The sequence below is a fragment of the Pleurodeles waltl genome, chromosome 4_1 (genome assembly GCF_031143425.1).
Source record: "Pleurodeles waltl isolate 20211129_DDA chromosome 4_1, aPleWal1.hap1.20221129, whole genome shotgun sequence".
NCBI lineage: Eukaryota > Metazoa > Chordata > Amphibia > Caudata > Salamandridae > Pleurodeles > Pleurodeles waltl.
This window is the reverse complement of record NC_090442.1, coordinates 438435057-438462676: the sequence shown is the minus strand read 5'-3', so window position 1 is coordinate 438462676 and position 27620 is coordinate 438435057. Positions and strand designations below refer to the sequence as shown.

Here is a 27620-nt window from a genome sequence, read left to right as displayed (position 1 = left end):
TGTGTCTTCCTTGGTAGGACTGATAACCCCCCTATAGACCTCCTGGCAGATAGGATTGGGCTCAAAGAGAATAGGGGCACTTCAAAACCACTCATTGAAGTCTCCCCCACTTCAAAGGCACATTTGGGTATAAGTACTGGGCTTCTGAGACCATATATGAGGTATACACTGGTATACACTGCAGAAACGCCTCTTTTGCTGATGCCTACACTGAAGCTGCAGACACAGCTCACCATCTGCGTGACACAACAACCTCAACGTACAATGCAGCCCCAGTTTGGCTGACACAGCACCAACACATCAGAACCAGTACTCATCGATTCTGGACATCCACGCATCACTGACATTGCCCGATCAGGAAACAACTCACCGCCCGCAAGCAGGCATATCCCCTCCTTGGATCAACGCATTGTCACTGAGCATAGATGAAACAAAAATAATGTTCGAGGGTCTGCGTGACTCCTGTACCCTTTTTGGATTTGCCCCTGTCCAGTGCGAGAAGTTAGTTCCAGTTGCAGCTATTGTCTTCTAAGCACTGCATTTTGATCTAACGTTTAAAGATTCATAACATTATTTGTGCATGGTGGTTTTTGTTGTTTTGGTCTTGTTTGACTCAGATAAATATTGACTATTTTTAAACTGGTGTGGAGTCCTTTTGAGGTGTTTTCACTGCGTTAGTGGGTGTGTGCACAAATACTTTACACATTGCCTCTTTAGCTTAGCCTGACTGCTCTATGCCAAGCTACCAGAGGGTGAGCACAGTTCATCTTTCAGTGTGTATCTTACTTGCCCTGACTAGGATTGTGGTCCCTACTTGGACAGAGTGCAAACCTCTGTGAACTAGGGACCCAATTTCTAACACCTGGTAGGAAGTTTATCTTGCCAGATCAAAATGACAGTTTTAAACTGCACGCATGGACTGCAATAGCAGACCTGAGGCAGGTTTGACAGGTTACTTAAGTGGGTGGAACAATTAGTGCTGCAGGCCCACTAGTTGCATTTAATTTACAGGCCCTGGGTACATATAGTACCATCTTAATGGGGACTCATCAGTATATTAAATGTCTCCATTGGGTGTAAGCCAATGTTTTATAGTTTAAAGCAATGAGCACACAGTCTTAGGTACTGGTCAGCAGGGCTAAAGTGCAAAGAGTTCTAAAGCCAACAAGAAAGAGATCAGCAAAAATGGAATGGTAAGGCAAAAAGCTTGGGGGAAAGACCACCCTAAGGCTGGTAGGACTAACACTTAACTTTGCTTCTTTCAAGATGGCTGTGACTTCTTTGTCCTTGAACCAAATGTATTTGATTCCTTTTTCAGTTATTTTACTTCAGCTGAACCACCAGGTTTTCATAGGGAGCATGAAGACTTTACTTCATGCTATTCTCTCCAGCACCATAATTTTCATCACCTTCTTTTTCCTCCCTTTCTGCTTTTGCTTGTTTGTTTCTCCCTTCTCTCTCTCTCTATTACATCCTTTGCTCTTCTGTAACTTTGTCCACTCCCTGCTTTCTTTCACATTCTCCTTTTTTCCCATGCTCTCTGTCCTCTATTTCCCATTATACTCTCCTCCTCCTAATCACATCTTCCTTTCTCATTTGTTTTTCTCTCTGTCCGCTCTATTTCTGTCCTTCCAGTCTCTATACTCAATTTTGTCTTAGCATTTACCTTTCGTCTCATATTTCCTTCTTCCCTCTTATCGTTCTTTGCATTCTTTTTTTCTAAATCTTTTCTCGTTTGCTCTCTCATCCCTGCTTTTTCTTTCTATATTTTATCCTTCCTACCTTCTTTTTAATTTTATTCCTTTTTAACCCACCCTTCATTTCACTGCAATGCACAACTCACAGAGCTTTCCACTCTCCAACACACAATACGGGAAACAGTAAACATTAAATCAATGCTAAATAAAATATTTAACATTTTATTCAGAGCTTGCTGGACCCTCTCTCACCTCAGCCCAGATACCACTGCACCAGATGCACCACTGCCCCTACAAATAGCATTTATAATCCTTCAAATACCCTCTTTTTTCTTATGTATTATCCTTCTATACCATTATAGGGTTTCAGAACAATTTTAACATAAGACACTTTAGAACAAGACAGACTATATTATAGTGATTACCACCTTTTGCACTATCTAGCATCCTACTAAAGAGTTGTTATAGGCTGCTCTCTACTTTCTTTACCTCCTCCAACCTGCCTGTGTACTCATGGTATGTGTCAAGGATCTGAGCTGCCATGAATACTGCTTACCCTTTGGCTTAGCCTCGGTGCATGTCATTTAAGCCATGAACATCGCATTCCAATCTTACATGGACAACTATCAGAATGTGGTCTGCCAAGACTACTGTTTGGTTTGGCACAATTTAAGTAATGCTTACTTTCTTACTGAGCATTATAGATTGTATGAGTGTTCATTCGTTGAGCTTGAAAGAGAGGTGCATTATCCATGGCATAAGAACTGATTTTGTGGTCTTTGTATATGCCTTGCTGCAGTACTCATTACCACTCGGTAATTAAAATGGGAAACTGTGGGCCCCATTTACGAGGCCCTAGTGGCACACTGGGAATGCTTCAGATCTCTACACCACCTCAGTGGTGGCGTAAAAGTGACGCAACAGGGAGAAATATCTTAATTTCTCACTGTGGTTTCCTCTTTATATGTGTGCTGCATTCTGCAGCACACATAGAAAGAGAAAACAAACTCTTGTGATTGTTTTTGTGCAGGAAGGTGACCCTTCCTGCACAAACACAATCATCCCCACAACTCAAGCTCCCTTGCACTATGGTGCAAGGTTGCCTGCGTTGGCGCATGGCAGCAGATTGTGCGCCAAAGCAGGGGTAGAGGACAAAAATACACCACATCTTGTAGATACAGCACATTTCCCTTTCTTGGTGGAACAGGGCAGTGCAGCAAGGCACTTGCTGTGCTGCCCTGCACCACAGGCCTTGTAAATGATGCCCTTTGTCTCATATCAGTGGATCATTGAGTTCCATGATAGTCTATGCTAATGTCTTTTATGAGTTGTCCAGAAAGCAGCACCTACTTCCCACTGGAGCCCTTAGGTCCAACTGCATCTTGTCTTAAACGCAGAATTTAATTTCAGTTGCTCTTAGGAAGGCGGTTTTACTAACCAATTGACTTATTATGGACGCATCCTTTTGTTTCCGATAATTAGGTCATTTCCTCCCAAAATGGGTGCCTCCACATTTTAAACAAAAAAAATCAAGATAGCTGTGTATTCTTTGTTCATGCACCAAATGTTTGTGTCCCTTTTCCTGCTATTTTACTTCAACAGAACTACCAGGCTTTCAGAGGGAGAGTGAAGACTTAACACCCACACCTCACCCAGGCTCCCCAATGGCTTTTCTTGTGAACGTTCTGACCATACCGATTGAGGACGAAAAAGTTATTGCCAATTTAGAAAACAATCTTCACACCAATTTAGATTGTGAATTCAGCACCAGTGAATGTGACGTAGCCAGAAGACGGATGATCTCTGCACCAGGCTTCCTTTCTTTCTCGGCCATAGACTATTCACTGGACAGTTTGCAGTACAACTGAGTCGGCCTTTCCCAGATGTTCTAGTTGTCTTTTTGCATGACGCGCAAGGAATGGCTGCTCATTCCTAAACAATCATTAATGCGTCTGCCCTGCAAGTAGGGATACCCATTGTTGATTTTGGTAAAACAGCTCAGCAGTGAAACACTTATGGCCCTTCACCTGAAAATATTTTACAAAATGCGTTGCCTTCAGAGATATTTTAGCTATTTGTTCATGCATTGCATGCACGTATATTTTGAGAACTTTAATCAGTGGATTGCATCTAGTTCCACTATGCTTTTTTTAATTTCAAGTCTTTGATATACATTACATAAATGTTTAAATTAGGTTTTTCACCTAGCGCTTGATGTTGATTTGGGTGAGTTTTTCAGTTAAAGGTCAAATGAGTGGTTAAAAAATTCGACTTGGTTACTGTTCACCCTAAATAGCTACTTAAAAATCTAAGGAGCTGTTCATGAGCTACTATTTAAAGTACGCTCGACAAACATGTTTTTGTGTACAAGGGAGACTTCCCAACTTTTCTCTCCTTTCTTAACCTCTAGTGTTCACCAACTTTTTTCGGGCATTGGTTGCATTTTGAGGATCTAATTCTGTCCTCAATAACCCAAGCTAATATTTGGCAAAGCTCTAGTAATGTTTTCTTTTTTATGGACGAGCGCATAGCGCTCCGTCCATTCTGTAATCTCTCTTTGGGCTTCAAACCACGCCCATGTCACGTCAGTCACTTACATTGGTTCGTGGGCTTGCCTTTTAAAATCCACTTGCTTTCATTTGTGAAAGGCATGCAAAGGTCATGCCTTTTCCGGTGTTTAGCCCATCTACACAGCACCGGTAAACTACTAAAAACATGCGAGGCTCGATGTTTTCAGCCTGGGGTCTGGACTACTTTATCTGTTTATTTTCCACCCAGCGCGATCGTGCTGCGTTTTTTTTCTTTACAATGCTATTAGCTTTAACTCGAGCAAATGCGAGACCCGTTGCATTGCAAATTCTTGTTTTTTTAGCGTTTTAGTTAAAGACAATGTAAGCTCTTTGTTGGAGACATCAGTGGCTTAACAATAGCCCTGCAGCCACTGCAGTGCGGGGGCCCGATATCCAGTGCCCCCGCACCACACCGCGGGCACTGTGCATGGGCCTGAGCCTGAGAGCTCCTCATTGGGTCCGAACATGGGCGCAGGGCTGGCTTTAGGGTGGTGTAACCAGTGCACTTACTTTAGTGCGGGCGCTGTGTTTAAAAATAACTTATGGGTTTAAAGGCACTGAACTTGCTTGTGCATCCATCAGTTTTAAGGCAGCAATAAAAATGTAAGGATAACTCTGCTGATTAATGTTACCCGCTGGTGAGAGATCCGAATTTTGCCTAGCCCCCTCACACACTCTATTTTTCTAACCTTCTCCTACCGTGCTCATCCGTTGCTCCCTGACGCTTCACATTCACACTCTTGAACTCGCTGCACACACACACACATATATATATATATATATATATATATATATACACACATATATATTTATGTTTCTTTTTTTTTTTTTACTTTTCATTATATCGCTGGGTTGTTCGCTATCTTTTTGATGCTTGAGTACAATTTCTTTGTTCACTTTGAATTTGCTGTTTTAAATGGCCCTTGCCCATGAAGTAACAGTAATTATTAAAATTACAAACTGGCCACCAGTGCATCATGACACTTGTGCATACTTGCTTTTCCACCGATCTATCTTGAAATGCTTAAGTTCCAAATTGGTGACCCATCCATCTGCATGCATGTGCATGCCTTGTGTCTTATGTGTGCATATGTGTCGTGGTGCGTTGTTGGCTATTTTGGCATTAGAGAATGCCTGTGCAAATTAGCATTGGCAAAGCAAATATCTCTCTCTTTTACTGCTGAGATATATTGACTTTACCATTGCTTGCTTTTACTTTTATGGTTTAGTGTTTTGTAGTTCACGCATCTAAACATTAATGCTATTGCAACCTCTTTTGACACTCTTCTTTCTTCTGCAGAACGAATGTGCAAATTTTGTCCGTGTCCTTCACCATTACAACAGAACTCATCTCTTAGCGTGTGGGACTGGAGCTTTTGATCCAGTCTGTGCCTTTATAAGGGTGGGACTACGATCGGAGGTAAGAAGAAGCAAAGTGAAGGAACATGTTATTTTGTTTGTTTTGATCAGTTCACATCCATGCTGCAGGCCTTTTTTCATTCAGTAGATAAATGTTATGCATTATTATGATGAAACATTTTACTTATAAATTACATAAATGCATGTTACCCCATTTTCAGTAAATCGCATTTGGAGGAAGTTGAAAAAATATCGTTGTCCAGAGAGTTTGGGCCAAATGTTTGAGTTAATGGAATATGTAATTTAACTGACGGGAAACAACATGTATGCCTAAAAACTGTTATACGTAACTAAATTACTTATACTTAAAGCCCATGGAGTAGTGTACAACCTATGCTAAAAGCCTTTCAGCGCTTCATCATGGGCACTATATAAATGTCAAAACAATAATCTCCAAACAATATGAGTACAACACAAACTCAGATATTAAACAAATTCTTTTTACATTTCCTATGATTGTTATGAGTCCTGGTTTCTCGGTAAAATATGTGTAAGCAGTCCCTTGGCAATTACACCGGCCAATCATCATAGCAAAATTTCAAACTATGGTCCTGATTTATAATGACGGGTATCCCATCTACCTTATTAAAAGTGCATTAGTACATAATGCACTTACAATGAGGTGGACAGGATATCTTTCACGTTTGTGACAGACTACCAGCCTGCCAAACCCTAAATCAGACCGGATGACTTTTAAGCTTTCTACACCAATTTACATTCTCACTAAAGGGAAAATTCAGATGCAAATCATTCTTCTCTTTGCAGCTGTCTGAACAAAAGTTTAAGAATATAGGACAACAGTCATTTAATGTCCGTTTCTACACAATACATGGTCCTGTAGCATCCATGGAAATTAATATTCACTCAGAACTACACCAAAATATTTTTGACTTTGCATTTCTTGAACGTAATCCAATTGCTATGTGGTATAATGCATCTTCATCAATTATTAACCTTTATTCAGTCAGAAGATCCTGGGCCGTGCATTTCTTTATCTATACAGCTAAGGCACAGTTGGTTCCTAGCCTGCATAATACGTGTGGCTCCTACGATTGCCTCTGAGGAGGGATCCTTCAAATCCACAGGAGACTGTAAATATAAGGAGACCACCAATCTCACCTGCACGAGGAGGGATGACTTGAACAGTGTTATTGATATTCCCTTAGATATGTGACATCCACACCTGCTCATGACAGCTGTAAAGGACGCTGCATAGGTGCTAAGGAAATAGTTTGACAAATGGAAACTGGTCGACACGTTGGACCCTAATGAAGGGGTATACACTTTCTACTGCCCAGTACTTTACTCTGTGTCAGGTTTGATAGGGTTGTCTGCACAAAAATACCTACATGCATTGGAGGCAGAGGCAGAATACCCTAGCAGGACACATTCTGATAATACTGAATTAGTTATAATAACTTGTTGGGGTACGGCATATGCAGAGTTTGAAAGTGCTTGCACACTGCTTCACTCAATGACCCAGTATTCAGGGACATAATTAAAAAACAGACCTTGAATTACTTTGCAGAGAATGTGGGCCATGAAGAAATTGAGGGTCAAGGCTACACAGAGTCATCATATCAGAATGCCACAAGGTGTATTGAACATGCTTAACTGGAAAATGAATACACTGTATAGCAAATTAAAGTGTCTAGAAACGGGTGTCACTCAAGCACCCGCCACTGCAGACTGATATGTAAAAGGGGGGAAATTAGAAAGATTGAGATGCCTAGATTACGCGCACTATGCCATGACTCAACACATAAAAGGGGACAGAACTCAAAAGCTGGATCCTAGAAAACAAGTACCTGTAATGAGCAGTGTCTTTTGTCACACATAGAGAACAATAAAACAAGCTTTTTCAGCATATTAGGCAAAATTGTATCTGGATAAATACATGGCAAATTAAAAAACTAAGGGATTTTCTTGACCTACCAATCCCGAGGACTCAAGCCCAAATGTAGATGAAGGATCTAGATGCTAATTTATATCTCAATTTCTATTGCCAAAAATAAAACTTGCTTGAGGAAAGTTTAGGTTAACATCTGATTACTACTCAATTTATCCAAATGTTTTTGCACCCAGCATCCAGACCTACCAAGACAGTTGTGGTGGTGAAACTGAAGGATGCTCTGCTACTCACCACCACAGAAGCACTGAAATTATCCCTTCCAAAGCCCAGAAGATATCAATTAGTTAGAATGTCTTTCCAACCCATTTTACGCTGATCGTAGACTACAAGGTATTCAGTGTAGTATTTATTGAGTATCTCCTTTGAGTCTTTCAATAATGATCAACTCAGATCACAACGGACTAATTCAGTGCTAAGTACGTCACCAAAATGCTACTTTTTTTCTAAGTACTCGAGGTAACTCTGAAATCAGAAGCAATGCCCACAGTTGTTTCCATGGACACGGAGAAAGTGGTGTTATTTATGGTTCAGCGAAAGAAGGTGGGCGGACCAGATAAGAAGCAATGGATTCATTTGTTAACAGAGCTAACAGCTTTTTATGTGCCCCACATAGGCCAAATCATATCATTGATATATGGTCTGGCGATTGAACCCCTATGGTCATAGTCATGATAGACAGGAGAGCATCACAGTAGTATAGAAATAGCTGGCACATCACACACTATATAAATATATGCAGACAATATACTATTGTATGTGGGAGGTGCAAAAAGAGGGAAGGCCATATAATAAAAATATTGAAAATAGAAATTTTCTAGTGTTAAAAATCAACTGGGAAAAATTATATTTTATCCCAATGAGACAAATTGAACATGCAGAAAAACCCTTCCCTGGCTTGAATTGCCTTGAATCTCAAATGGCAGTAAACCATATTTTGATGCTTGGGGGGGGTCCAGGATTGCCATGCAGATAGCGCCAATATTGTGGCTGTTTTGAAAGGCTTTTTCAGCACTGCAAAGAAGCATTTTCTTCCGGAGGAAAGTTTTGCTGTTGGTAATATTGTGAATAGTTCTAGCATTACTAATGTATATGAGATGCAACTGTTTTAGTCAGCGACCAATATGTTTCATAATTTCCCTCAGCAATTTCAGTCCAATAATCTACGTTATAACAATTTTATTCAACAATCAATATGTACTATAATTCCAATCACTAGGTGTTTCTGCTAATTCAGCATTAAAAAAATCAACATTATTCATAAGTCGAACTAGACATTGTGACTCTAGTATCTATTGACTTCTTATAAAGTACACAAGCTTAGATAACCATAAACATGCTATAACTGTTGCAGCATCATATGTGTTGTGTTTGCCAAAGCGGTAATTACTTATTGAGCATTACTTTACTTGGTTGTTTCTTAATCAGTTATGTAACAACGAACATTACTTATATTCATTGATCATGTTGTCCATATACCAATCCTCCCATTTCAAGGGTGGTAACATTTTATCCATTACCTATTAATATAATGTAACATGGGGGAGCTCATGCAATGAAAACCCTGCTGCCCCATCTGGTGACTAGGGTAATGTCTCATTGTTTCCTAGTTAACAGAACTAGGGATTCATTCCTTGTCTGCGTTACTGTTGCTGTATTCTGTCTCTTTCACCATTCACCACTCAATATCTTGTTTCTAAGTTGGCCTAGCTCTGAAGCTCAGATATGCAATGTGGTATGTCTATGATTCTGGTGGGTTTCCAGATACTTTCTGCTAGTCGTGTATCCAGTAAGAGCTCCAGATCCATGAATCTAAAGCTGGTTCCCTTGAGCTGAAGCATTTTTAGTACCATTCAAATGTAGCTTAGTTCTCTCCAGAATAAAGATTTGGTACTCTAGCAGGCTTGATTTCATTTCAGTGTGTTCTGGTCAGGGTCAATTAGAATCCAACCTTGGTGTGATTGGGGTTGCAAGAAGGTCTCTGGAAAATATAAGCAAATATTCCTTGTTACATAGGTTTATCCTCTCTCTTCAAATGACAAGTGACTGCTTCACAATCCATTCTGAGCCAAATGAATGCTTGCGAACTACATTTTAAGGGAGTTTGGAAAAAAAAACACAAGTTTAGCTTTTGTTTTCAGAATTGGACCAAGAGAAGTCATGAGACTACTAGCATGGACTTTATGACCCTAAAAATATTTCTCTGCCACTTAACGCCTGGATTATTTATTTATTTATCTTTTATTATGATTTGTAATATAGTGCCAGCTTGTTTTCTTTGGGCCACAATGTAACAGTAATCATACATGGTTTAGCCAACCTATGATCTTATCATGCAATGTTGAACCATTTCCTGCGTATACCTTTGGACTCTACTTCCAGAAGCCTAGTCCATAGTGTGGAAGATTCTGAAATCAAGTATGGACTTCAGTGGGAGCCATGGGAGGGTATTTATTCAGTGGCATAGTGAACCTCCCCCACCTCGCCCCACTTAAGCAGCTTAAGCACACGCTGCCACTGGCCCCATGGGCTGGGGAACTGGGTCCTACTAAAAGACTAATTACTTGTGTGTGAGCCACTTCTGTGTGCAGGTCTGCAGATTGAGCATTTGTAAACCATACTTGTGAGGGAATATTATGCCAGAGCGGCGTGGGAGGTGAACTATCATGTACAGCAAAGCAAACAGAGAAAGAGAAGTGAGGAAATTATGACAATAGGGCAATTTACAGAGAAAAGGACACATACAAAAAGTGGGTAAAAAAGAAAGGGAAAAAACAAAATTGAGAGTCAAAAGATGGGTACAGAAATGACCTGGAGGAAAAAGGAAGGCAACATAAAATGAATAAGGAACAGAAAGTGATAGGTTGCAAGGAAAGGTCAAGGAAGGATGAGAGAATGAATGGATGTAATGGTGAAATAATAGAAGACTGAAAGCATGTATGTGTAAATGACAGGATGAAAAGATGAATTATGGATGTGAGGGTGGAAAGAAGAAGGGATGGCTAGGTAGAAAGGAGAAAGATGGACAGAAGGAGGGTGAACGGGTGAAACCAACATGTTTACTTGCTTCTTGTGTTTGGTGTGGTTAGTGGTGTTGTTCAAGTGGGGGTATTTAAATTGTATGGCTACTTCCTTGACTTAGTGCTGCCTTCATGTGATCATCCCTCCTTAGAATACAGATCAGTCAGAATGCCTGATGTTGCATTTTTTTACCCTGCATTTGAATTGTTTGAAAGCCTTCTACTGATTACATGAAAGTAATCAAAACCTTAACTATAGTTTCACTTAATAGCTGGTTGTTCAATAAAGCTTTGATCTTCTTCAGCAAGATCTGAATTAAAACAATGCCCATGTTTTAGCTTTCCAGGTAGGCACTGTTGGATGTGTTTGCCAACTGCTTTTAAAATATTGTGCACTCCCTGCTGATGTCTGTTTTTTCATCACTAAGACCAAGGTATGTCTCAAGGCCAAAAGCACCAAAAGTGTAATACCCTGCTGGGGTACCAATGGGCATCAATGTAGTAGGATTATCTTAGTTTAGGGCATTTAGGATTTACAGCTTAGTGATTGCCACAGTAGGTTATGCTATTCCCACTAATCTAAAACCGGGTTACATCATGCTTTCTTTTTAAAAAATAGTTAACAGTGGTTTCAATCATAGGGTTATGATCTTACATTAGTGCATAATTCCTTCATTTATCTTTATTCACAAGTATAAAGCCTCTTTGGATATTACTTCTGAATCATACTCCATAATTTACGTAGCAGTGGTATTGATCTATTATGTCTTCACTAGTATAACATTCTTTGAGTTACCTTAAGTGTACAATTGATCACTAACCACTATATGCACCCCATGGTTCTCATTTGTTTTGTACTTTTTTCAAGTGCCTGGTGCCCTTGTATACCTAATTTAGCCATATTATACCAGTCAATGTCCTTTTCCCATTCTTTCAAATCAAATAGTGCTCTAGACCTTTTACAATGTGTCCATATTTCTTCTTGCTAGCGTCAAATCCAAATTACAAGATAGTTTTTTGGGTTACAGTCATTGAGATAATTTGTGGTGTTCCAAGAATCCTAAATGTATCTTAGCATTCCAGTTTTCCTAGGTTATGGAAGTTTTCAGCTGACATATATCAATAAAAAATTTTTGGGGGGAATTGGTGATGTTTGAATTTTTAACCCCTTCGCTGCCAGGCCTTTCCCTCTCAGGCCTTTTTATGGCTATTTGGGGCAGATCGCCTTTTCCAACATCCTAGGGATTCTAGAGGTACCAAGAGATTGTGTGTTCCCCTGGAGGAGACCAAGAAATTAGCCAAAATACAGCAGAAATGTCGTTGTTTTTTTTTAAAGTGGAAAAAATAGCTGCAAAAGAAGGTTTGTGTTTTTTCCCTGAAAATGGCATCAACGAAGGGTTTGTGGTGCTAAAATTACAATCTTCCTAGCTTTCCGGAACAGGCAGACCTGAAACAGAAAACCACATTTGTCAACACAATTTTGGCATTTTACTGGGACATACCCCATTTTAACTATTTTTTGTGCTTTTAGCCTCCTCACAGCTAGTGACAGAAATGGGTGTGAAACCTCTACTGGATCCTAAACAGCAATACATTTCCGAAAAGTAGATAACATTCTGAATTCAGCAAGTGGTCATTTGTGTAGATCGTACAAGGCTTTCTTACAGAAAATAACAGCTAAATTAAAAAAAATATTGAAATTGAGGTGAAAAAAAACCAAGCATTTTTCTCCACATTTTACTCTAACTTTTTCCTACGAAGTCAGATTTTCAAAAGCAATATACCATTTCATCTGCTCGACTCTTTTGGTTGCGGGATATATAGGTCTTGTAGGTTCATCAAGAACCCCAGGTATCCAGAGTCAATAAATGAGCTGCACCTTGCAATTGGTTTTCAATGTATACCGGGTATACAGCAATTCCTTTGGTGAACTATAAAGGATGAAAAATAGGTATCAAGGAAACCTTTGTATTTCCAAAAGGGGCACAAGATAAGGTGTTGAGAAGCAGTGGTTATTTGCATATCTCTGAATTCCGGGGCCTACATACTAGCATATGAATTACAGGGCATTTAAAGTCAAATAGACATAATTTTTACACACTGTCTTACATTAGTAAGAAAAAAATGTAAAGAAAGACAAGGGTCAATAACAATTGTTGTTCTATTCTCTGTTCCCCCAAGTATCCTGATAAAAATGGTACCTCACTTGTGTGGGTAGGGCTAATGCCCGCGACATGCAACACAACATGGGCACATCACATTTCTACATTGAAATCGGACGTGTTTTTTGCACTCTCACCAGGTTCTGTTACCAAGAATCCTTTGCAAACCTCAAAATTCGACAAACAAAAAACACTTTTTCATCACATTTCAGAGATAGAAAATTCTGGAATCTAAGAGGAGCCACAAATTTCCTTCCACCCAGGATTACCCCAAGACTCCAGATAAAATGGTACCTCTCTTGTGTGGATAGGCCTAGTGCCCGCGAAAGGAAATGCCCCAAAACACAACATGGACACATCACATTTTCCCAAAGAAAACAAACCTGTTTTTTAGAAAGTGCCTAGCTGCAGATTTTGGCCTTTAGCTCAGCCGGCACCTAGGGAAACCTACCAAACCTGTGCATTTTTTTAAACTAGACACCTAGGGAAATCCAATATGGGGTATCTTCTCTCACCAGGTTCTTTTACCCAGAATCCTTAGCAAACCTCAAAATGTGGCAAAAAAAATGTTTCCTCACATTTTGGTGCTGCAAAGTTCTGGAATCTGAGGGAAGCCACAAACTTCCAGCTGCGCAATCCCTGGTGCCTATGTGGTTTCTGCCCCCCCGGGGGGCAGATAGGCCTAATTAAAATTGGTCTGGGGGCAGGAAAGGACTGGGGGCAGAGGGCACGGCCGGGAGAGTCCCTGGTTAAGCTGTGGGTCTGAATCATCATTGTGACAGCGTGGGAGTCGTTAACTTACCACCCCAACATAACAGATGACCTCCAGGGGCCGGAATAGAAGCAAAGCGCAGGCCCACAAGTGCATGGGCGACTTGACCGAGAGAGCTATGGCAGACCCTGTGACAACACCCCTGCAGGCCACGCTGGACAAGATCCTGGGGGCCATAGAGTGCACCAAGACGACACTTCAGCGGGACATCGGTCAGGTATTGGTGGAGGTGAGCTTACTCAGGGCAGATCACCGGAAACTGGCAGACAGGGTCCAGGAAGCGAGACGGTACTGGCGGAGCTCTCGCCGGTGCAGCAGGAGCTCAAGGCCACAGTTCTCCAGCTGACGGAACGTGTGCAGCGGTTGGAATGCAGGGCAGAAGATGCAGAAGGCCGCAATCGCAGAAACAATGTGAGAATTATAGGCTTCCCGGAGGGAGCTGAGGGCACGGACATGGTGACTTTTTTGGAGGGGTGGCTACGGTCAGATGTGGCACAGGAGCTACTTATCTCCTTCTTTGCATTGGTGCATGCGCACCGGGTGCCATCGAGGGCACTAGCCCCGGGACTAACCCCTTCGGTGATCGTGGCCAAGTTGTTGCACTACCGGGACAGAGATGTACTGCTGCGGTGAGTGAGAGAGGTCGGACCCTTCCGTGTTGCAAATAGAATGGTAACATTATTCTCGGATTTCATAGCAGAGGTACAGAACAAACGAGCCTCCTACATAGCAGTGAAGAGAGCACTCTGGGACAAAGGTGTTCCATACTCCCTCCTGTTTCTGGCTAGATTGAGGATGATCACTGAGGGCCCCTCCACTTTTTTTCAGACTCCAGATGAGGCGTGGCAATGGCTGGAGATACATAAGACTGGGGGGAGCCCCAGTGGCAGAGCGGGGTGCGCAATGCACTGGGGCCATAGAGGGCCAAGGAGACAACGAAGAAAGCCCCGATCGACAGTGGGACCAACCTAGGCTCAAAAGTAATCTGCCAGGAAAGCGGCACTGGAGGCGGTGGCATCATTGCGGAGTACAGATTCTTCAGTGGAGGCCAGTGAGAGGGAATCAGACCGAGCCTCGGACACATCGGGGGCGGGTTCTCGCAGCCCAGATGGGACCCCCAAGTTGACCCCTCAAACTGCTGACGATCTGGGTTGACATTAACTAAGCTGCCCCAGACCTGTGATGGGGACTTTGGATTGAATTTGGAGCCCTGTTGGCTGTGGAACCCCCCCTGGATTCTCAGCCAACGAGGAGTGAACAGCGAGAACACGGAATGACTTATTGTTTTGGCTGTGCACCTGCACAGTTTACTGGGCAGCCTACCATTGTTAAGGTGCCCTGGGGACAGGGAGTTGGTGTTTACAGTTACATGTTTTGTGTTGTGCGCTCGAGACTGGACCGTTTCGACCTGATGAGGAAGATGGTGATTGGGAGGGGGTGGCGAGGGCCGGGTGGCAGCAGCTGCTTGGGGGGGTGGGCGGCCTTTCCTGGTATAATCCAAGTAGAATGGCGGACTTCAAGCTGTTAACTTGGAACATCAGGGGGATGGGGACAATGACCAGATGGAGTTCTGACATACTTGAAGAGGAGGGGAGTGCATGTAGCACTGTTACAGAAGACCCATCTTAATTCTAGTGAGGTAGACAAACTACAACGTAGATGGAGGGCACAGGTATTTGCCACCACATACTCAGCCTTTGCATGTGGGGCATTGGTGTGGATATGAGCGGGGGTCCCATTTGAAGCTACAACTGTTAACATAGACCAAGATGGTAGATTTGTGATAGTTGAGGGTAGGCTGCACAGAAGACAGGAGGGGCTAAGTTGTATATATGCCCCTAAACAGAACCAGGTACCTCTGCTGCCAGGGGCACCATCCCATAAACTAGATAAAGGGCTACGGGACTGGATGACACACTGGGGCCTAGAAGATGTGTGGCGGAATCAGCATCCAGGAGAGAGGGATTACTCCTACTACTCGGGTTTACACCAAGTGCACACTAGAATAGATAGGGTGGTATGCACCGGGAACCTAGTACACAAAATAACACACTCTGAGTACCTCGGACGCACCCTCACTGATCACAGCCCATTACACCTTACTTGGCGCTGTGCAGAGCCCAGACCGCCCATCCCGATGTGGAGACTTAGACCGGTGGCACTAGAGGACCCACCCTACAGGGAAGCGCTTAGAGCTCACCTGTTAGAGCACATCCACATAAACCAGGGATCCATTGCCTTCAGACATGTAGAATGGGAAACTCTTAAGGTAGTGACCTGGGGACATTGCATGGGACAAACAGTGGGGATCACACGGACTCATGAGTGTGAGCTTGTCCGCCTACAAAAGATAATACATGAAGGCGAGAATATGGGGGGGTGGAAACAATAGCACAAAATAGACTCCTTACAGTGAAAGAATCTTACAATCTGACCGAGGAACAGCTGCGCCACCATAGCTACCGGAAGTCCTTGGCAGCTGTACATACAGAGGAGGACAGATCGGGAGGATGCTGGCGTGGCTGGTGAGGCCCCATGGGAGGGCGCGCCAATAACGAGCGTATGTGGTATGGGAGGGGTTTGTGTGCATGGACCAGCTGAAATTAATGATGAATTTATGTATTACTAAAAGACCCTTTATAGACAACTAGAGGCGGATCTACCAGAAGCGTTAGGGACCCGTTTTCACTCACTGCCATTACTCACCTTGACGCTGGAGGACAAGGAGCCACTGGGGGGCCCGGTGACACTAGAGGAAGTTAAGACCATCATCTCACAGCTTGCAGCGGGTAAGATGCCAGGCACGGATGGACTCCCTATGGAGTTCTATAAGAAGCACTCAGATATTCTGTCACCCATGTTGGTTGAACTCTATGCAGAGGCACCCCAGCAGGGTACACTCCCCGAGACAATGAGAGAGGCGCTGGTGGTCCTCTTGCCCAAGACAGAGTCGCGGGAAGTGCCAGTGACCGATTTCAGGCAGCTTTCGATGCTGAATTGCGACTTTAAGATACTGAGCAAGACCTTGGCCAATAGACTGGTACACCATATCCTTTCCCTAATTCATGAGGACCAAAATGGTATCATACCAGCCCGTATCACATCACTCAATCTCAGGCGTTTGTTTGCTCTCTTGCATATGTTGAGAGCTGAGAGACCACCGGGGGCAGGGTTTCTCTCTGTGGACTTAGAGAAGGCGTTTGATTCGGTGCGATAAGACTACCTGAGGGCAGTGATGCTTCGGGTGGGCCTGGGCGAGGAATCGGTGCAGTGGGTTTACCTTTACAGTGGACCGATGGCGCGGGTGAGGACGGTATCAGCAGCCTACCTCATAGTTAGAGGTACCAGACAGGGCTGCCCGTTGTCCCCGCTGCTGTTTGCACTTGCCGTCAAGCCTCTGGCGGCTTAGTTCCGGGCGGAGATGATATGATATGATATATTAATCTATCTGAAAGAGGGCGACTCCGGGATCCCATGGGCGCTTATATTGCTGGAGGAGTTTGGCGGCCACTCAGGCCTTAGACTCAATAGAAGTAAGACATACGTCTTCCCGTGGGGGGTGGGTGAGCCGCGGCTGCCGTCCTGCCCTGTGGATATCGGATGGGCACCCCGCACTTTTAAATATCTGGAAGTACAAGTTAGGGGACCTCCGTGACAGCAACTTTGGCAGGGCACTCCGGTCTTTGAGGTCTTCTGTGACGCTCTGGCGCTCTCTCAAATTATCCACAATGGCGAGGATATCCCTCTCTAAAATGATTATGTTGCCTCGCCTTCTCTACTATTTCTCCAGTCTTCCGGTGATGGTCCCGGCGAGCTGGTTCACGGAATTGAATATACTGCTCCGAGAGCTCACATGGGATGAGGGCCGCCGGCGGACTGCCCTGTCTGTCTTACGTCACCCTGTGGATGAGGGCAGACTGGGAGTCACGGACTTTGAACTTTACTACTTTTCGAGCCAGCTACAATGGGCGGCCAGATGGTTTGCAGGGGGGGCGGCTGGACTGGGTCACTACTGGCAGAGAGATTGGGGGAGACTTGATACCGGCGCGAATGCTCAATTACCGGATACCATTAATGGCGGGAAACACCCTGCTGACGGTGGCCTTCTCCTGTTGGAGGAGGTGCCTGAGACGCATGGGAATAAAGGCAGGCTACTTGCCGGCGCTTCCATTGGTGGCGTTGCCTCGAGGAGCCCAATGTCGGGTACTACCGAGATCTCAAATTGGGGCCTGGACCCAGGCAGGAGTGAAGTCTCTGGAAGATTTCTTCCATGATGGGGTGGTGCGATCCTTCACTAATATGATGGAGGAGAGTGGAGTTCCGAAAGGACAATTTCTTCTTTTCCAAACGCTGACACACTCCATACAGGAGCATTGGCACTCAGTGAATGCGGAACGAGAGGTTCACACAATCCTTCACGTCTTACTGACCATGGGGGGGACACTCATCTCATCACTAGGCTTTATAGAGCCCACAATGAGGGCACAATGGAATCCCTTCAGGGCCTTAGGGCAAAGTGGGAGGAGATGTTGGGCAGAGACATATCTGAGGCGGAGTGGCAGAGAGCGCTGGCGTACCCTTGTAGGATATCAAGGAACACCCATCTTTGATACATCCAGTACAATTATCTACATAGAACGTACCTTACACCGCACAGAATACAGGTGATATACAGGGGCGACCGCCGGGCGTGTCCCAGATGTGGCGCTGAGGACGCAGACTTGGACCACATGCTGTGGCATTGCCCTGAGATACAGAAATGCTGGCGGAATGTAATGAGTGACATGGAGGGGGGTGCTAGGAGTGAGTGTGAAGATGGAACCCTCTAATTGCTTGTTAGGTCTAAGCCACCGATCAGCCTCCCAGAAGGTTGGCCGCAGGTTCTTGGACCTGGCGCTGGCGCTATTTAAACTGGAAGTCCCCTAGAGGCACCTCAGTGGTGGCCTGGAGACGTGATGTATAGACCTGGGTGCAAGCTGAGCTGCATGCATTGCAGCGTGAGGAGGCCCGAGGGGGTCCGTCCGCATCCAATCGCCCCACTCCGGGCTGAATTACTGGAAGCTTGGGAGGAGCAGGTATGAGTGGTGGGAAATAGCTCAGAGATTAGGAAGGAGGAAGCTGACATGACTCACACAGGCCCTGGAACAGGTGATGAATAGGGTTGAACTGGAGTGTATGGAAAGGAACGAGGGACACTGCTAGCGCTGATCATAAATGAGGGCACTGCGATACGGATGACAGGAGCACCTTGAACCCATTACAAGATGTACTGAGAAACCAGCTGTTAGACATTGTGATTGAACCCCAGCGAAGGTGCTGTGGGGAAGGACAGTGATGGGCGGGCACCTACCCCGGGAGTGGTGGGCCAGCGGCCCTGTTTACCCTAACCCTCACGCCAGTATCGGGACTGTCCCACCATCGCAAAGTTAGATTTACTAGTTATCACGGTTTATAAGACATGATGATGATTTGTTGCAGAGCGCAACACTTTACAGATCGGGAAGGAGATGAAGGCTACAGTATCAAAGGACAGGGGCACTATCTCGATGTGTAAATTATGACTGTTAACATAATAATCGAATGCCTGTTTTACATGTTCAACATTACTAATATTGATATGATTGTATTGTGAACTAAGGGCCAGATGTAGCAAAGGTTTTTACCCATTCTGTGTCTATGGGAAAAAGTGTTCGTACATATGGCCCTAAATGCTCTGCAGCATGACTTATTCATCCCAGGAAGTTTTCATTTACTGGAAAAATGTCAATAAACACATCTTTAAAAAAAAAATGAAGTTTATTGAGATGTTCACAGATATATTGCCCTCTCACTGTATATGTTTTTATTTTGGGAATTAGTTAGGGAAAATAATGCTAGATACTCAGGTCATCTTACTTATTACCAAATTGATACAATTAAAAATATATTCCGTTTTTTAATTGTTTATGTATTTTATGATGTGTGTTTATTTCAGAGTTGACTATGTAATGCCTGCTTTCCATTTTCATGGCTGCTAATGTTTGGTTTGTGTGTGCTCTCTTCTGTACAATTTGTTGATTGTCTTGTTTCAGAGCTTTAATTTCTGTACTTTGGGAGGGGAATACATTCATTGCTCTCTATCTGATGCGTATAAAGCATATACAAGATGTGTAGGTTTGGTTTGTCTGGTGGCATGTAAGTCATCTGGAATATGATCTTGCTCAATCTGTTGATATCTTCAAGCTACCTGTTATCATATTATGTCTTGATAAGAGGGTGTGTGCTCAAATATCATTATCAGGTTTGTGGTTTATTACTCGATACAGAGTACAGTGTACATACTTTACATTATTACAAAGAACATAAAGAAAAAAACTATCTACCTAATGAATCATATCACCAATATATAAATGTGCTTCCACCTCCAAATTAAACAACACAAGTAAAACGAAAAACAAATATTATGAACATGACCTGATTGTGGTAATCAGTAGTTGTACACAAATATGGGCCTTCTGCAGCTTGAACCTGCATAAATCCAGTAGTATAACTATCATGGAAGAATCCGCCAACTGAAACTGGATTTCGGAAATAGGAGCTGTTCACTGTACCAGTTGATGTGTTGTACCACACAGGCTGCTATTTCAGCCACTTCCTGGTTAGGCCTGCCTTCTCTGGCTGAAGCAACACCAGTAAATTCAGAAACAGGGTTAGAGGGGCTAAGACAGAGTACAGGAAAATGCCAGCCCTGATGGAAAGGAGCGAACTGGCTCCTTAAGTGCATTAGATGAAAACCTGCTATTGAAATAAGGTAACTTGTACTAGACCTGTCCACTACCAATCCCATTGCTGTCCCACTTGCTCTCTCAGCAATGGTGATGGTGTGCTGTGAGCCCTTAGGAATTTCATGGGCCTGCTATCTTCAAGCACCAGTTGGGCTGCACAACCAGAGCAAGAAGTTGGAGAGACAGAAGATAAGTCAAGCAACCCCCGCCATGGACAGTGTTGTAATCAATGAGATATTTTTATATGTTGCTTTAACCTCTGGATTTCAGTGAATTTCTCAGTTTTTTTTTTTTATGTAAAGTAAAATATTTTAACTATACCTAACTATAACATCACTTTAACCTTTTTTTTCCAGTGAATTTCTATGGGGTTTTTAACACAACATTTTTATACCATACTTAAAAAGGCCTACCCTGTGCCATGCCTGGAGTTAAGCAACCTGCAACTAATGCCCGTGGGCAGCCAACACCATGCCAGACACAGCCTTTGGCTGTGTGCAGCATGTAGTGATGGCCAGGCCAGGCACAAGACCCCTTGTGGGTAGCCAAGTTCCCACCACACACAGCCTTTGGCCGTGAATAGTGTGAGTTCGGCAACAAGGCCTTGCCAGTAGCTAGACCCTGCACTCAACCCTGAACAGGCAAGCAAGACCCTGTTACTGGTCAACTCCGATGGGCTTGTGACAAACCAAAACACACCCCTTTTTTACACCACCACAGTACTACAGTACTACTGAACAATTTTCAAGGCACAGGGCCTGGGAACAACAACCCTCAAGGAGCCATAGGAGGAACCACAGAGACTCGCGGCAGCCCCCCCAGGTTCGCTGCCAGTACCCATCCTGTGTGCCCATGGCAGCCAGCAATTACTTTTTCTTTTTTATTTTGGAAGGAGGTGTGGCCCCCCTCCCCAAGCCTTTACAGATCCTGGGGACCCCATCCACTGAGGCTTTTTTTCTTTTTAAGGGGAGGTGGATGCACCACCCCCCTGAGCCTTTGGGAGCTTTGGGATCTCATCCCCATTTTTTTTTTTTAAGTGGAGGGGTTCCCTACCCAAACCACTTCTTTCCCCCGGGACACCATTTCTGGGGCCCTTCTCCTTTATTAATGTGAGGGGGGTGCAAGACCCCCTCTCTTGTCACATAGGTTCTCATTATGGTAATGAGGCTACTGGATTTGGGAAACAGGATCACATGGACTGTGGCTACTAAGTAGAATTCCACACAACATGATGCCGTCGGCCGAATCTGGGTTCTCCGGCTAACTAGCAGCACCTCATCTCGAGCCGAGATATTTGTGGCAACAGGGTGCATGATAAGATGACTCCTCAGGGGAATCGTGGTTGATTAGATCCCATCCCTTTCTCTCAGTTACCAAAAATCTCATGTAGGTAAAGACGACAGAGGCAGAATATAGTTCAATAGGAATTTATTGAAGTAACTGCATCTTAAATAAAAAGGTGTGTATTGTAATAACTAGGTTGAGGAAACACAATAAAAACAAACAGGTTACTAACAGGGTAAAACACAAGAATAATCCTGCCATACTTTCATTAGGACTGATGCTTATATATCTCCTACCTACACTATGTCTGAGCACAGCATAATAAGCCTAATCTGCCCTTCGGGTTTGCCCCCTTGAAGGTAAACCATCCCTCATACCTGGAGTGAGAATCCAGTGATCTCGAGAGACACCATTCCCATGTGGATTGGGGGTCTGGCCGTCTAGGCAAGTAGCTGCAGCGAAGCAATCAGCAATCAGCATACAGTTGTGGTCATCTGGCTGTAATCTCCCTCTAACATGTCAGTGACAAAGGGGTGTTTTTATTATAAAACATCTGGCATTCTAAGAAATAGTCCCCACGCATGAGTGTGTATTTTTCTGTGAATGTTGGACGTAACACGCTTGTTGGCAACACTATCTGACTGTAGCCTTGTAGAAAAGCACAAAGTGAAATAAATGTCCTACTAAAAACGTAATGCTTTCCTAGGCGAAAGTACAATGACAGAAAGAAAATAAAACAGCACCACAAATGTTGCTAATACTAGAAAAATAAAGCAATGCTGAATAAAATGTAACAAGGTTAAAGTGCACAGCAGCAGGCCTAGTTAGCTTAAAACCAAAGTGTCTAAAACATGGCTAAAATATCTATACATCACTCTAAACTGATAGATGCTCTGAGGACCCCATCCCTGGGGCCTTATTTTTTAATTGAAGGGGGCACACTGTCCACACCCTAGAGCCAGTAGTATTCCTGGGGACCCCAAACCCCTAGGCCTTAGGTGGGTGCCCCAGTGCCCACCCGAGGCACCACAAAACACTATGTTGTGCTGTGGGGTAGGTCCTGCGCCCCAAGGCCCCACAGGCTGTTTGCATGGATCCATCCTGGGTATGTTAGGAGGCAGCATTGCTCCCGCATGCCGGGAGAAGGCGTTTTTTCATGCTCTTACCCGGTGGGACAAATCTGAGATTCCCTGCATGCTAGAACATGGGAAGGGAAACATATGACTGCTCCCACCCAGTCAAGACAACTTCTATAACGTTATTCAAAAGATAAATGAAGCATTAGTAGTCAAATTATTGAAGATAGAACTGTGCATGGCAGGGGTGTGAGTAATAGTTATTTGAAATATCTCTATTATAACTGCTGAATTTCTATGGTTTTGTGCAAGTAAATTCAGAACCTAACTATAATGACCTTTGAACCCTTGTTTTTTTAAGTGAATTACATATATATATATATATATATATATATATATATATATATATATCCTAGTGGTAGTGACCTCTAGGTAGTTACAGTTAGGACCCACACTGTAAATGGCAGATTAACTGACATATGGTACTCAGTTTATTAAGCCTAATGTGTATGGAATCTGAGTAGAGATTCTAACTTGTGGCCTATTGATTACCATTAAGATTACAAGTTAGTCTGCAAGTCAAAAGAGGTAGTAGCATTATAGCTGACATTTGCTCTAACTGTTCATGTTCACTCCCAGATAGATATTCCACACTTAGTAGTCATCAATTAATACCCATTGGTCTTTCCAGGACCCAGAGGCAGGCTATTGTCCTCTGAGCCAAAGTTGTTACCTTTTCCAAGCAATGATGTGTAATCCACCTGTGGAAGTGTGATAGGTAGCAGAGCTGGTGTTAAGCCAGTTCTGGCTCAGGCAACCTAACATAAATATTTACAGGATTACTTTTATTCTCAAATTATCAAAAATCTGATTAGAGCATTACATTGTTTTTTTTAATTAAGCAGGAAGTGACTTTAATGCATTTTTCTAATCATTTTCCAAGCAAAGGGAGATAATAAAGATGTTAATACCATCTAGGTCTACTAAGGAAAGGTCAGGTTAGGCCTACGATCTGACATTTTGGGCTATATTACGCTTGTGAGGGCACACAAACCTATAAATGCATTGTTCCCCATTTTTATACTTTTGCACCCTGTCCTATGTATTTACACAGCACGCTTTAGGAATTAATAATGACTATAATAATATAGGCTTTTCCTACTTGTCAAAGGCATTTTCCCTGCCATTTCTGGCACTTAAGGCACCATTTACAATTGACTTTTCCAGAAGTTAAATAAGGCACACAGATAGTTCCATTGTACAGCACAGATTTAAAGGAGAACCACAAGCACCTCACTACTATTTTATCTTGGGGCTTTGTATTATGGACATGCTCGCCGGGGACTGTATATATCACTTCTTTGTTGGCCCAGTATCCCTTCACACTTACTCTTGGTGAGTAGCATAATGTTTATTTTTTGATATTCTGCATACTCATTTTCCCTAGTTTGGTCTAAAAGACATCAGTTCTCTTGTATCCTTTGCTAAAGTGTAAGGTATGCATTCTTTAATTGCCATGGTGAGCATGCACACTGTTTGCATGTCCTCTTGATTACTCTTGCAGTAAGGAACTTCTCCCTTGGTTTATAATGGCTAACACAGTATTGCACCACTATGTCACCTCCTTACTGGTTCTCTTTCCTTTTTTCAGTTAGGATGTCCCTGTATTTCTAAAAGTCTTTATCAGATCCTATTATCCTTCCCGGGGTTGAAACATCTTCCACTGTTATTTGTACAAACAAACAAACTGGTGTTTTGATAATCTATGAGACTTATCAATTTATTCCTCTGAGATGTCTGTTCCAAACAAAAGTTTTATGTATCATATTTATTGCTCATTATGTGTGTTGTTGCTTTGACACTGGAGACACATTGAACTTTGTTTTGGTCAAATTGTGGAGTTAATGTTTTATCGGGCCTTCTGGCTGGGTGAGTGTGCTTAAACTGTTATATAAAATATTATTTTCTTTTTCAAATTAGTGGTGTTTGTTGTGATTTCTGCAAATGTCGGTACTAAGGGGTTTCACATGAGTAATTATTTTTAAGACTACTCTGTCAATTTATTATTATATTTCTTTTATATGTTACCTGTGTGAACCAATGTTGCCTTCAGTAAATCTCTGACCCAGATTTAAGTGGGCCGAGCACCTCCTTGCACCATTTAGCAGATTATTTTTTACAATAATGTGGCCCAACAAGGCCAAAATTGCCTCACCAGATTTACAAAGTGGCGCAATGCATGTTTTGCGCCACTTTGTAACCCCATGAGCCACATTATGCCTGTGCCAGGCATAACGTATGCAAGGAGGACATTCCCCCAAAAAGTGGACTGCAAAAATGGCACAGTGGAATCTAAAAGATTCCACTGCGTCATTTTTAGAGGTTATTTTTAACGCCTGCATAGAGCAGGCGTTAAGAGGGGGCATACCATTATTTATAATGAGGCCCCTATATACTCTCCAGGATTTGTGCCCAAATTTTAAAGCCAATCCTGCACAGTAGATCAATAGCATCAAAAACGTTGACGCTATTGCCCCTACCCTGAGCCATGGTATTCAATACGGCACACACATGGTGGCGGTAGGGAGGCACAGGGGCCTGCAAGAAAAGTGGTGCTACATGTAATGTAGCACCACTTTTCTTAAAATTAGCCCTATGTATTTACACGGCACACTTTAGGAGTGAACTATGACTATATAAAAATACGCTTTTCCTATGTAGCAAACGTATTTTCCCTGCCATGTATCACTGAAGTACATTTCAAATGGAGCCTGGAGGTGTTTCTGGCATTTTAGGTACTTACAGTTGAATTATAAAGAAGTTAAATAAGCCACACAGCGAGTTCTGATGTGGAGCACATGATTTAAAGGAGAACCGTGAGCACTTTAGCACTATTTTGCAGTGATAAAGTTAACAGTTTCCTAAAGCCAGCAATATTAGGGTCCAGAAAAAGATAAAAAATCTAGGTGACCATGCAGGAAATTTGGATTTGATAAAGTTAATAATACCTGCCTCAATTTGAAATCAGTTTACACTGATAAGCATCTCAGTTTCCATTCCAACTGTCTACTTTCTCACTTGTACCCTGTCTCTGACAGGTGCCTTCTTGTGTGCAGGACCTTAGGCTACCAACAATGGATACTGTATTTATGTAATATTTGTGCCATTATATCTAAGGTCACAAAATTACCAACTTGTTGAGACTATGTATGCTAGTTGGTGTAGTTAGGATAATTTTGCCCTCTTCTTGGTCATATTGTTAAATTAACGGTGTATCAGTCATTCGTGACAGCAGATGTCAGAAGCAGATGTGTGATAGAAAGGAAAATTGCCTAAAGCACAGCAAGTAAATATCACAAACTACAATGCCTCCAGAGGAGAACAAGAATTATTTACACATATCATAAACAGCATAGGTGAGTATACAAAGAAAAAATATTTCATTCATTTGCATATAAACATTAAAAACCTATTTATATAGTCATTCAATAGGAACAACCCATTCCGAAATCAAAAACTGGAAGGACAAACCAGTGTAAAGAAAAAGTGCTCGTGATTGACAATAAAAAAGAAGGAAAAAGAATAGTCAATATCCAAATAATCCAAACTAAATAGAAATAAAAGGCAGCTGGTTGGTTATTCTTTTACTGCATTAAATCAGTCTCTAGTAATCAAGGAATATAAATCTCTTTTTTGTATCCTTCCTTAATATCCTATGCAGAACTTAATCCAGACTGAAATGTATATACGTCGACGTTTTGACCCCTTTATATCCTGGGCCAAATCACTGCTCCACAATGGGTCTTCTTCAGGACTAACTGATGGGAGTCCCCAGGCATATTTAATCTTCTAGACCCTTCCTTTGTTACGGGTTTATACTTGCCAAACAGCTGAATCTATTTGTACTTTGTTCCAAGTAATTCCCATAAACGCCATATTTATCATTCATTTAATTCAATCTCCGTATGGGTGTATGTCCTCTTTCAGAAAACGTATCAAATCACTACTTGGCAAACCCACAGCAAGAGCCGCTCAGACAGATTCCCAGAGATATTTTGGGCCTTAACCACATGGAACAATAAATGAATGTATGCCTATCATAATACTTTTATGACATACAAAGAGAGGAGTGGCTGAATCTAGGCTTAGTTTACCTCAATAGTTTGTGAAAGCCCATCCAAGGTAATAACATAGTCTAGCTGACATGGCAATCCATCCACAACAAATATTTTACCTTTAACCTCACATTGCCACATGATAAAGTCACTGGCATATCCACTTTTTGTCCTCACAGCATTCTGTATACTTACACATCAAAATTCGAAATAAAATAATACTGCCCAGTTTTTCAATAACAGTTCCAAACGTGACATATCTGTGCATATAGATGGCTGCATGAAGTTCAAATTTGCCTCATCGAAGTTTATGATTGATTTGCATCCTCTCAAAATGTTGACAATACATAACAGCTTCATGTCCAAGGTACATGAAGATATAAAATGTTGAAAAACACAAGATGTCAAAAGTTGAAGAACTTTGAGGTAAGTTAAAAACATTCTTTAACCAAATAAAGCCCTCTGCTCTATTCCATACCAGCCTACATTGTAACAATATTTCTTCAGAAGGAAGAACTCGTCTGCCTTCTTTGATCATCTGATCCATCTTTAAGATGGTACACTAGTCCCAAAGTTGAGAAAGCTTTTTCAAGGGGAACATGCCCAGTCTTCCTCAGGCCTGTGAGCGTTATGTATGATTAGTCATGGGTGCAGCTCTGATGAAATATATGTAAGGTCATGTGTTTTCCTCATCCATAGCTAACATTACCTATATATGAGCGATTTTCAAATGTTTTTTAAAGAAAAACATAATCCAACTTGGTTATTAACCCTCTGACCTATACAGACTAAGGGCCTGATTTAGAGTTTGTTGGATGGGTTACTCTATCAC

At 42.6% G+C, this 27620-nt stretch overlaps 1 protein-coding gene across 1 annotated transcript in view; it reads left to right on the top strand.

Annotated features, from left to right (window-relative positions):
- The window catches only part of SEMA3E (semaphorin 3E), a 553526-nt gene that overhangs the window by 246728 nt on the left and 279178 nt on the right, over window positions 1–27620 (top strand). The window contains exon 4 of the mRNA XM_069228706.1: window positions 5568–5687. Within this exon, the coding sequence (XP_069084807.1) occupies window positions 5568–5687 (120 nt within the window). The remainder of the gene's footprint in view (window positions 1–5567; window positions 5688–27620) is intronic.